Consider the following 12,320-nt stretch of genomic DNA (forward strand, 5'->3'; position numbering starts at 1 on the left):
TTGCTTGTTTGAGTGGTCTATTATTTGACAAAGCCAAGTAGTCAGTTTGGTGTTGGGGTCATCTGACGCCCTTCTGGTCTTTCTTTATAGCCAATAAAAACCCCAGGACTTAAAAAGAAAAAACAAATAATAAATTAATTGCTAACGAATTTGATCATCGATTTTTATGTGCTGTTTGGGTCCTTGTTTGTGTTTAATTTCAGGCTCCACGCGCACCAGTGATTAGAGCGAGAGAGAGAAAGTTCACTGCTACAATCAGGATGCGTTACTGATTAAATAATACTGCATTATGAATTGTCAAGAGTTTGACTCTTTTGTGTTGTTAAATCCAGTGTGCCTCCTTCATAGATGAGTAAATGAAGCCAATTATATTGTTTCTTTCCTTTGTTGATGAAACGTTACTACTTAGCACGGAGCGCTACGCTGTTTAGCGATTATGCTAATCAGTGTCTTCAGTGTCCATTTATATTGTGTTGTGGAGAAGCATAGTTGCACTTGAGTTGTTAGACAGTATAATTGTCTCGTTTCTTTTTATAAAGAATCCACACACATAAGACCAAGGGCGTAGATTTGGTCTCAACATTGGTAGGGACGGTATAACAGCCACATAATCACCTACATGTACCCTACATGAACACTTTTTGCTGGGGATGGGACATTAATAAGACAAAACAGATTGGGTGAATGGGGGTCAGGGCTACATTTCTCATGAATGTGAACCTAATTAATTGATAGGCTAAATGATCAATGCCAAGTAAATCTGTTTTGACTTGTACTAACTGTCATGTGTATTGGTCAGGTGATACATCGTTCATTCAAACCTTTGTTTTGAACAACTACTAAAGAAACATTTTCAAAACTTGCAGAATAAATGTCTGGAATTTCATAGCAAATTTAAATTGCAATATTTCAATATAAATTATATTAACACACTTACTTAACATACTTTTTACCTTGAGTATGATTAATGTATGATTATCTAAAAAAATGTCTGCATATGCTGATAATAAAAATATTTTAAACAATGTAGAAAATTAATAAATATATTTTAAATAAATGCAAGTCATCAGCCAATCAAACGAGCATTTGAGGGGGAAAAAAATGGACCGGCACATTCAGTCAGTGAAAAGAGGTAAATGTAAGTCGTAACATAATGAAAATAATTCACTTAATAATGGTGGGGTCACTTCTATCCTTGCAGCATTTAGGAAGACAAAATTATACAAAATTACATATATAATTGGACTCATTATTATATGTAAATAAGGTTACTTGAAAGTTGGTGGGGGCAATTTGAGCATCCTGAAAAGTTGGCAGTGTTATGTCCCTACTGCCCCTATGCAAACCTACGCCCTTGCATAAGACCCATTCATATAACAGCTTTCAACACAAATGAAAATATTTCTCAAGAAGATAACACCCAACATGTTCATCCTGGTACCCACCATCTTTTGTTCTTTCAGCGAATAACTGATATTGTTTGTCACCTATGGATTCTAAGTATTTTTAAAATTGGGATTTGTGTAAATAATGGTTGTGATAACACAATGTTATTAAAAGCAAAATGTTGCTTTTTTTTTTTTTAAACAAGAAACATTGAGGAAGTAAACATTAATTTCACAATTATGGGCCACCCAAAACAGCTGCATCATGCTGTAATTGTCCCCCGGGCCGTTGATTTCACACCATTGACTTAGCTGGTCCTGCTGCACTTTGACCCACTTTGATGCACCACCCCTTTCCAAAAATAAAATCTGTGTGTGTGCTTTTTAAAAAATAAATATCTTATAAATATCTTATAAATGTCTTGCAGCTGAATGCCAGGTTACATCAGTGCTGTTTATCTCAGCATACTTTGGACAATGGTGTGTTCTAAGCAGGAGCACGCAGCACAAAACAACAAGGCATCTAGTGAGTGGGCATCTCTCTCTCTCTCTCTCTCTCTCTCTCTCTCTCTCTCTCTCTCTCTCTCTCTCTCTCTCTCTCTCTCTCTCTCTCTCTCTCTCTCGCTCTTTCAAATAGTTGTGTTGGTGACTTTTCATCACACACACACAACACATTTTCTTAACACACAATCACACACTAGCACTCTAATACACGAACATACACTGCTGGCCAAAAGTATTGGCACCCCTGCAATTCTGTCAGATAATGCTCATTTTCCTCCCAGAATATAATTGCAGATACAAATGATTCGGTAGTAATAGCTTCATTTATTTTGCTTGCAATGAAAAAACACAAAAGAGAATGAAAAGCAATCTTTATCATTATACAAAAAACTCCAAAAATGGGCTGGACAAAAGTCTTGGCTCCCTCAGCCTATTACTTGGTAGCACAACCTTTACACAAAATAACTGCGAACAAACGCTTCCGATATCCATCAATGAGTTTCTTACAATGCTCTGCTGGAAATTTAGACCATTCTTCTTTGGCCAACTGCTCCAGGTCTCTGAGATTTGAACTTTCTGCCAAACCGTTTTCTAGTGTTTTTTGAAGTGTGTTTTGGGTCATTTTCCTGCTGGAAGACCCATGACCTCTGAAGGAGACCCAGCTTTCTCACACTGGGCCCTACATTTGGCTGCAAAATTTGTTGGTAGACTTCAGACTTCATAATGCCATGCACACGGTCAAGCAGTCCAGTGCCAGAGGCAGCAAAGCAACCCCAAAACATCACGGAACCTCCGCCATGTTTGACTAGGGGACTGTGTTCTTTTCTTTGAAGCCCTCGTTTTATTTTCCTGTAAACTCTATGTTGCTGCCTTCTCCCAAAAAGCTTTACTTTTATTTCATATGACCAGAGAACATTCTTCCAAAACATTTTTTGCTTTCGCAGGTAAGTTTAGGCAAACTCCATCCTGGCTTTTTTTTATGTTTCTGGGTCAGATGTGGGGTCTTCCTGGGTGTCCTACCATAGAATCCCTTTTCATTCAGACGCCGACGGATAGTACAGGTTGACACTGTTGTACCCTCGGACTGCAGGACAGCTTGAACTTTTTGGGATGTGAGTCAAGGTTCTTTATCTACCATCCACGCAATCTTTCGTTGAAATCTCTCGTCAATTTTTCTTTCCCGCCCTCATCTAGTGAGGTTAGCCACAGTGCCATGGGCTTTACACTTATTGATGACACTGTGCACGGTAGTCCTCAGACAGTTCTTTGGTCTTCTTTCTTTTCTCCATGCCTTGCGGTACACACAAGGACACAGGACAGAGGTTGAGTCAACTTTAATCCATTTTAACAGGCTGCAAGTGTGGTATTTCCACCACCTGTTATGTGCCACAGGTAACAGGTGCTGTTAATTACACAAATTAGAGAGGCATCACGTGATTTTTCAAAGGGTGCCAATACTTTTGTCCGGCCCATTTTTGGAGTTTTGCGTAAAATGATCATGATTTAATATTCTTTTCCATTCTCTTCTACCAAAGCATTTGTAACTGGAATCATTTTCTGGGAGAAATTGAGCATTATCTGACAGAATTGCAGGGAAGCCGATACTTTTGGCCAAAATTGTATTTTGTATTGTAATTTTTTTTTTTTACCGGTGAAATTTATACGTGCCCCAGTGAAAAATGTCTGGCGACACCCATGACAGGGGTGCTGTCAGCGATCGTCCTAATTCAAATGAATTTGACGTGATTTAATTGCAGTCAATTAATTCTTAAAGATAAACAAATACATTTCAAAATCCCCATCTCAACCCTCTGGAAATGACACGATCGGGCCGCTTTACAATCACGTGATAGGATCGGGACATCCCTAACACTTTCTCTCTCTCTCGCTCATTCTCCCTCTCACTCTCTCTCCTTCAACTTCCACGGCTTGAGTGGCCCATTTGCACTCCTGCTGGCAACCGAGGAGGGCATCATGTGAAGCATCGCTGCGATCCAACCAAAACAAAACAACAACACCAACTAGAATTGAAATAAAGAGAGAGTGCGCAACTTTAGAGATGTGGATCTATTTGGGTGATTCGCCGCTCCTCATCCCACCGGCTCACTTCGTCCTACGCTATCGACACCGGTAGTATTGCGTCGCCGCCGATTTGGACTAGGATCGGTGGAGGAGGAGGAGGAGGAGGAAGGTGGTGTCCCGAACACTTGACGCCCGTGCTGTATGGATGCCGCATCCGTTCGGATCGCCGAGAAGAGCGCCAATGGGAATGTTGCTCCAAGATCTCACGCCATTCACTTTAAGTTGTTGGCCTCTCCTCTTCGCGCACTGCCTTCTCTCGCTGCTCTTACTCTCATGTCAGGTAACATGCAACACTTTGTTATTTCCCCATTAAAAAAAAAAAAAACTACACTCCGCAGAGGCCACTTTATTAGGAACAACTGTAAATCTGTCCAGTAAAGTAGTATGCATGTTAGTTTTGTGCTGACAGTTTATATGGTACTGAGAGCTGGTTCCAAAATTTCTAGTGTTTAACGATCACACTCAATGTAATGTGTTTGTAATTTTTTGGGCTTCCATTTAGCCACAAAACAAAACATTAAGAACGCCACTCAGTATGATTTGGTGCAGTCCACAATCACTAGAAGCAGGTTTCCACGATAACAAATAATGTACTGTACTATATACTGGATATGCCCCGCCGGTCAAATTTTTAAGAACAACTCTCAGTATGGTTCAGTTTAATTCTAAACTACCAAAACCAAACAACCATGACAGGCTTCTTATTTCATTTGTGTCAAAGAGGGGTGTTACTGTATGCCCGTCTCATTGCTCAAATCAGGTCGACAAAATATTGAGAACACAAGGGCGTAGGTTCGGTCTCAACATTGGTAGGGACTATATAACAGCCTGTCATTGTCATTGTTTGTTTACTATCCTCATTAAAATATGAAAAACTATAAATGTTTGAGTGGTTTTAGTTCAAACAGACACTGAATTTTCATCTGTGTGATTTTGACAAAGATCAGATCACATTTGATGGTGATTTTATGCAGAAATGTGAGAAAATCCAAAAGGTTCAGATACTTTTTCATACCACTGTACATGTACACTTTTTGCTGGAGACGGGACATTAATAAGACCAAACAGATTGGGTGATCGGGGTTAAGGGATGCATTTCTCACGAATATGAACGTAATTAAGTGATAGGCTAAATGATCAATGCAAACTAAATCTGTATTGACTTATACTAACTTTCATATGTATTAGTTCAAGTGATACATCGTTCGATTCAAACCTTTGTTTTCAAAAATTACTATGTCAGGATTTTTGTTTAGCAAATTTTAAATTGCAATATTTGAACAGAATTTTAATTATATTAGCATGAACAATAATCTCTTAACTACCCAGGAATGCAATAAATAAATAAATAAATAAATAAATAAACAGTTGTCTTAAGACCACTCAACATTGTCTGTCTAAACAAAGAAATTAAATACAACTGAAAAAACGTCATAGTTAGGGAATACCAAAAATAAATAAAAATGGAACCTTCCTTCAGGTAAAACACTACAGCTTTTGTCCACAAACACAACCAAACTCAACAAAAAAATGAAAGCTCCTTTGGGCTGCTTTAAGACCACATAAATAAAATAAAAATCAAAATTGGGGAGAAGGGGCTAAACCTCGGTTCACTGCATTTCTCACAATTAACGTTAACAGTAGAAAACATATTGGCGTTACTATTACTTGAGTTTTACAGGTTAGCAAATTCATACAGTTTATTGTTATGCTAACTCTGACGCAGGTCGGACTTGCAGTAGCAAGATTAGAGGTGTGTTCCCAACCTCCACAACATTGACTTCTTTTTACAATACTTACCGTGGCCGCTGCTGGCGGACAAAAACTTCTAATATTCCTCGTCTTCGAAGGGGGCGGAGGATGCGGCATGTTGTATTTATGTCGGGGCTGTGATTGCGTGTGTGTTTGTGTGTGGGGGGGGGGTCAAGTCATCAGCCAATTAAACGTGTTTGAGGAGGAAAAAAATGGACTGGTACATTCATAAAGTGAAAGGGTCAATGTAAGTCTGGACTAAATGAAAGTAACTTAATAATGGTAGGGTCAATTCTATCCTTACAACATATGGGAAGACGATCTAAATTACCTATGTAACTGAATTCATTATATAATGCAAACAAGTTGCTTAAATGATGGTGGGGACAATTTCAACATCTTGAAAAGTTGGTAGTGTTGTGATCCTACCGTCCCTATGCAAACCTACGCCCTTGACTAAAACACAAAAACACTTGGTTATTGTAAAACAACTACCTTTCTAAAAATGTCAAAACTAAGCTTGATCATGTTTTGTAAAGGCACAAATCTTATACACTTCTTAAATTGGATGTCAGCATAATCTTGGATTGGCAATGTCGTTAATGCATGACAGATTGTTGACACACCTCTGGCACACAAATCACAGACAAATGCTAGTAAGAACATGGAAGGTTTTTGCTCCCCACACCACGATTGATGGACCTCAGCAGGTTTGCGCATCAGGCATATGCTTATGCTGAGTAGTGTAACCTGTGCCTCCACGCTGCTGCCTACAGATAACGGTGAGTGAGCTGTTGCTCATACACACGCACTGTTAGCAGGGTTCACGTGTAATGCGATCCGCTTGAGTTTGCAAGTCCACCCACTCGCACTCCTCGGGGCGGCCTGCTGCCCACTCTGTTGGTGGGTGGGTGGCTTCTTACAGGGATTGCAGCTGGAGATGTGCTACTATTCCGCATGAGCCAGTCACAACACGAGCAGGAGGAGCGTGGAGGGAATACTGAGCACATCCAGCAAGTGTGTGTTGTGAGGACAGCATTTTATTTATTTATTTATTTTTCCATGTCTTCCTGGTTCCAAACAAAGGGAGAACTCCAGAGGTCATGCTCACAGACCGTGGCAGAGAAAGTTAGCCAACAGTGCCAGCTGGCGTGCCACTGTAGAAGATACCCTCCGCTTCCCCCACCACCGCCTCCGCCGCCTCCCCCGCGGCTACTGGGCACCACAGGTAAGAACTCCAGCATCTGTCTCACTCCGCTATGCTTTCTTTTCTCCACACAAGTATCTGTATTCCAATTACAACCCCAAGCAAAAAGTATGGAATCACCAGTCTCGGACGAGCACTCACTCAGACATTTTATCATGTAGAACAAACTCAGATAAAAGGCTTGAAAAAATAATGAATTAGTTCAAAACTGCAACTTATTAGCATTCAGAAGCACTAAAAGAAATGAATAAAACAAAAACATTCTGGTGGTCAGTAAATGTTACTTTTATAGAACAAGTGCGGGGAAATAAATATAAAATCACTCCACTCTGAGGAAAAAAATATGGAATCGTGAGAAACAAACAAAGAAATAACAAGGACTGAAGGAATTTTGATGTTTTCTTCAGGCAGTCATCTTTGTAAATCTCACTGGAACAGGACCTTGTCCAATGCAGATTCTTGACAAGGTGATGATGCTGGAACCTTTGTTTGGTGCTGTTCCAGTGAGATTTACAAAAATGACTGCCTGAAAAAAAAATCAAAATTCCCTCAGTCCTTGATGATATGGGGCTGCATATCAGGCAAAGGCACTGGGGAGATGGCTGTGGTTAAATCTTCGATAAAAGAAACTCAGATAAAAAGCTTGAAAAAATAATGAATTAGTTTAAAAGTGTAACTTCATGGCATTCAGAAACACTAAAAAAATGAATAAAAAACATTGTGGTGGTCAGTAAATGTTACTTTTATAGAGCAAGTGCAGGGAAATAAATATAAAATCACTCCATTCTGAAGAAAAAAATATGGAATCACTCCATTTTGAGTAGAAAATACAGACACACCCAGTTTCCTTTCCTTTCCTTAATTGGGCCTCTGCCTCAGATTAGATCTGCTCGTTAGTCAGCCGTTAAAAACAGCGTAGTTATCACACCTTGGAGGGCTGCTGGATCAAGTGGATTGACAACAATCATGGCTCCAACAAGAGAGATGTCTGTTGAGACCAAGGACAGGATTATCAAACTTCTTGAAGAAGGTAACGCTACACGTATGGTTGCCAAAGATAAAGTTAAGTGTTAAGCGTACTGGGAGACCAAGAAAGACATCCAAATGTCGTGAAAACAGAAGATGTACAACAAGACAAATGAAGAAGAAATGGGAGGAAGCTGGAGTCAAAGTATGTGACTCAACTGTGCAAAATCGCCTAAAGGAAATGTGGTTTGCATACAGGAAAGCTCAAAGGAAACCATCATTGACACTTAAACTGAAAAGAACAAGACTGCAATGGGCTAAAGAGAGGCAATCATGGACTGTGAATGACTGGATGATGAAGGTTATTTTCAGTGATGAGTCAAGAATCTGCATTGGACAAGGTGATGATGCTGGAACTTTTTTTTGGTGCCGTTCCAGTGAGATTTACAAAGATGACTGCCTGAAGAAAACATACAAATTCCCTCAGTCCTTGATGATATCGGGCTGCATGTCAGGCAAAGGCACTGGGGAGATGGCAGGTGTTAAATCGTCAATTAATGCACAAGTTTACATTGAAATTTTAGACAGCTTTCTTATCCCTTCGATTGAAAATATGTTTGTCATTTTCGAAGATGACAATGCATCATGCCACAGAGCTAGAACTGCCAAAGCATTCCTTGGAGAAAGACTCATCCAGTCAATGTCATGGCCTGCAAATTGCCCAGATCTCAACCCTATGAAAACCTGTGGTGGAAATTAAAAAAAATGGTCCACAGCAAGGCTCCAACCTGCAAGGATGATCAGGCAACTACAATTAAAGAGAGTTGGCATCAAATTGATGAAGAATACTCATCAAGTCCATGCCTCAGAGACTGCAAGCTGCCATAAAAGCCAGAGGTGGTGCTACTAAATACCAGAGATGTGTTTTGATTGTTATTTCTTTGTTTGTTTCTCATGATTCCATATTTGTTTCCTCAGAATGGAGTGATTGCATATATATTTCCCTGCACTTGCTCTTTAAAATTAACATTTACTGACCACCACAATGTTTTTTATTCATTTCTTTTCATGTTTCTGAATGTTAAAGAGTTGCGCTTTTGAACTATTTCATTATTTTTTTCAAGCTTTTTATCTGAGTTTGTTCTACATGATAAAATGTAATATTTTTATAAAATGAGTGAGTGCTCGTCCGAGACTGGTGATTCCATACTTTTTTTTAGGGGTTGTATACAAAATGGGAGTACTTTTGCCTTTCCGTGCAACATGCTTCATTTCGTGCAGAGATGAACCATCCGTCCTCCCAAGTTTTTTTTTCTTTTGCACATGAAGCTCATGCATGTGACGGAGGTAGCTGAACATGGAGCTCAATTTATGCTGGGCCTGACCTTAGGGAGTACCCAGCTGCCTGTGAGATCGAAAGCCTGCTGGGCCGCCACGCTCACTGACTCAATGCCAGGGTTTCCCCCGGAGGACCGCCCCTGATTAAAACACAGATGACTTCATTAAATTAGCTGAAATTTGATCAAGGGAAGAGGCTAATGAAGCACTTTTGTTTGGAAGTCGAGCCGGCGGCAATAAGTGTGTTTCGTGTTCGGCGCCTGTTGCTGCAGTTTTTGGGTGTCTGAAAACCACCCAACATATATCACTAGCCTGCACACTGAAAGTGGATGTGATTTGTACACGGACCAAGGCCCATTAAAGAACAGCACGCTGAAATATGGGCGACAGGCGTTGCTGATGATGCAGCCATTGTGAGCTATTACCGTGACTCTTTAGAATCACTCACCCTGAGCCCTTCACATGAGGGGGATGACTACTTCATCATCAGCAGACAGCTCTGGAAAGGTTTTCATCAATCTGCTCCAGAGTTTTTTTTTCTGCGCTACTGTTTCTGCTTTTTTTTCCCCCTGACAGACCAGTGGGCTCCCATTGAAAGAGGAGTCATAGACCCACTTTGTGATTGTAGTCAAGGTTGCTTCGCAAATGCTGCCTGAAGCATCTGACTGAAAGCTCAAGTGGGGCTTTGAATGCTCAGTTTTTTTTAAATGGTTCACGCCACCGTTACATACAGATTTTTTTAGCAGATGAGTTTCATGAAAACAAAGTAAAATCTTGCAACTTCAGTTTGCTTCACCACGTGACAATTCCATGTTACAATTTAATATGACTCGCTTTCTGCATGTTTTTTGGCTTGTGGAATGACAATAGCACTGCACTTCAAGCTTGTTAAGGTTATTTATGTGGCACAAGTCTTAGTCTCTGCATGTAATAAAACCACGTCCATGTGGCATTCCAAGTAGAGGTTGACCAATATGGGATTTTCAAATGCGGATGCTGAAATCTAAAAAACTTTTCAGCCAATTGCCAATATCCAAAGCCAATTTTGTAAGCCAATATTTGAAGCGCATATAGTTTTTTTTTTTTTTAATTTTTTTTTAAAGCAAGTAGATTATGAAAGGCAATTAAAAAAAATAGCTTGAACTTTAAATTTACAGTGATGACCTAAGACTTAAAGAATTAATTCAGTCTAGTGCTACCAAACCAACAAACGTAGCACTTCTTTTTATGATGATACACTCTGAACAAGAACAGTACACTGTTTTCAAATAACACACCAGGACGTCACAACGAGATGTAAACAAGTGAGCGTGAGTTTAAGTCGATGCTCGCCATAATAAAGATAATGCTAATGCGAATGCTATGCTAATTCTATGAGTTACATTTAGAGAGTAAGGATCACTCAGTTAACACAATAAAAGGCTAAAGCAACATTGCATATTCTCTCTTGCAAGATAAGAAAAAAATCACACAATATTTACAAACCAGACAAGCCAGAAGCTTCCTGTAGCAGCCTGCCTTCAAGAGAAGGGTTTCACTGAGCCGCAGCCACGCTACAAACCACGACCCTCCAAACCATGTCTACTGTTGGTACGGTGGCGCGAAGAATTCCTTCACTGTACTACAGTCCCTGACAAAAGTCTTGACGCTTATCCATTTTGTAGAAACAATTGCTAATAACCTGACTTTTAATTATTCAATTAGTTTCAGAAATGGCTCATATAAAAGCTAAGATCCTCCCAAATGATGTTGAATGTACAAAATATATTTGTTTCACTGAAAAAAGATTTATCATTTAATGAAGACATAAAGGTCAAATTTTGGCAAGACAAACGTTTGGTCGCCTACAGAAAGTAGTGTGAAAATTAAACAAAAAATATACTTCAAATACAAAAATATGTTGCATAACAGTGTGCTGTGAGATCCAAATTTAATGTTTTGTATTATTCCCATGGGCTTGAAGGACTGCATCCATGCGGTTCGGCAAGGATTCATGAAGTCATCAGGAACATCAATGAAAGCAGTCTTGCATGCCTCCCACAGTTCATCATCATTCTTGGGTTTCGTCTTCCATGCTTCCTCTTTCATCCTACCCCAGACATGCTCAATGATGTTCATGTCTAGTGACTGGGCTGGCCAGTCCAGGAGGATCTTGAACTTCTTTGCCTTGAGGAACGTTGAGGTAGAGATTGAAGTATGCGATGGAGCATCATCCTGCTGCAGAATTTGTCCCTTTTTATGGTTAGGAATGAAAGAGGAAGCTAAGATTTGTTGATATTTTAGACTATTTATGTTGCCTTCCACCCTGCAGATCTCTCGCACACCCCCATACTGGACGTAACCCCAGACCATGATTTTGCCACCACCAAACTTCTCTGTTTTCTGAGTGAATCTCGGATCCATGCGGGCTCCAGTAGGTCTCCTGAAATATTTGCAGTGACTGTGGTGTAATTCATTGGAAGATTCATCTAAAAAATCCACCTTTTGCCACTTTTCCAGCGTCCATCCTTTGGACAGGTTGTGGGCCTTGGCAAATGCCACACGGTTTTTCAATTGTCTGCACCCTGAGAGATCTGCAGAGTGGAAGGCAAAATAAATAGTCCGAAATATCAACAAATCTTAGCTGCCTCTTACATTCCTAACCATAAAAAGGGACAAATTCTGCTGCAGGATGGTGCTCCATCGCATACTTCATTCTCTACCTCAAAGTTTCTCAAGGCAAAGAAGATCAAGATCCTCCAGGACTGGCCAGCCCAGTCACCAGACATGAACAGGATGAAAGAGGAAGCACGGAAGACGAAACCCAAGAATGTGGATGAACTCTTGGAGACATGCAAGACTGCTTTCTTTGATGTTCCTGATGACTTCATTAATAAAATGTATGAATCCTTGCTGAACCGCATGGATGCAGTCCTTCAAGCCCTTGGAAGTCATACAAAATATTAAATTTGGATCTCACAGCACCACTACTTAATTTGCTTATGTTATGTAACATAGTTTTGTATTTGAAGTACATTTTTGTGTTCAATTTTCACACTACTTTCTGTCGGCGACAAAACTTTTGTCTTGCCAAAATTTGACCTTTA

At 39.9% G+C, this 12,320-nt stretch overlaps 1 protein-coding gene across 1 annotated transcript in view; it reads left to right on the forward strand.

Moving 5' to 3' along the window:
* The first annotated feature begins 3,842 nt into the window (after positions 1-3,842).
* prima1 (proline rich membrane anchor 1) overlaps positions 3,843-12,320 on the forward strand; it is a 117,373-nt gene continuing 108,895 nt past the window's right edge. The window contains exons 1-2 of the mRNA XM_057859237.1: positions 3,843-4,251; positions 6,810-6,951. Coding sequence (XP_057715220.1) covers positions 4,117-4,251; positions 6,810-6,951 — 277 coding nt within the window. The 5' untranslated portion in view covers positions 3,843-4,116. The remainder of the gene's footprint in view (positions 4,252-6,809; positions 6,952-12,320) is intronic.

The sequence above is a fragment of the Corythoichthys intestinalis genome, chromosome 15 (assembly GCF_030265065.1).
Source record: "Corythoichthys intestinalis isolate RoL2023-P3 chromosome 15, ASM3026506v1, whole genome shotgun sequence".
Taxonomy (NCBI): Eukaryota; Metazoa; Chordata; class Actinopteri; order Syngnathiformes; family Syngnathidae; genus Corythoichthys; species Corythoichthys intestinalis.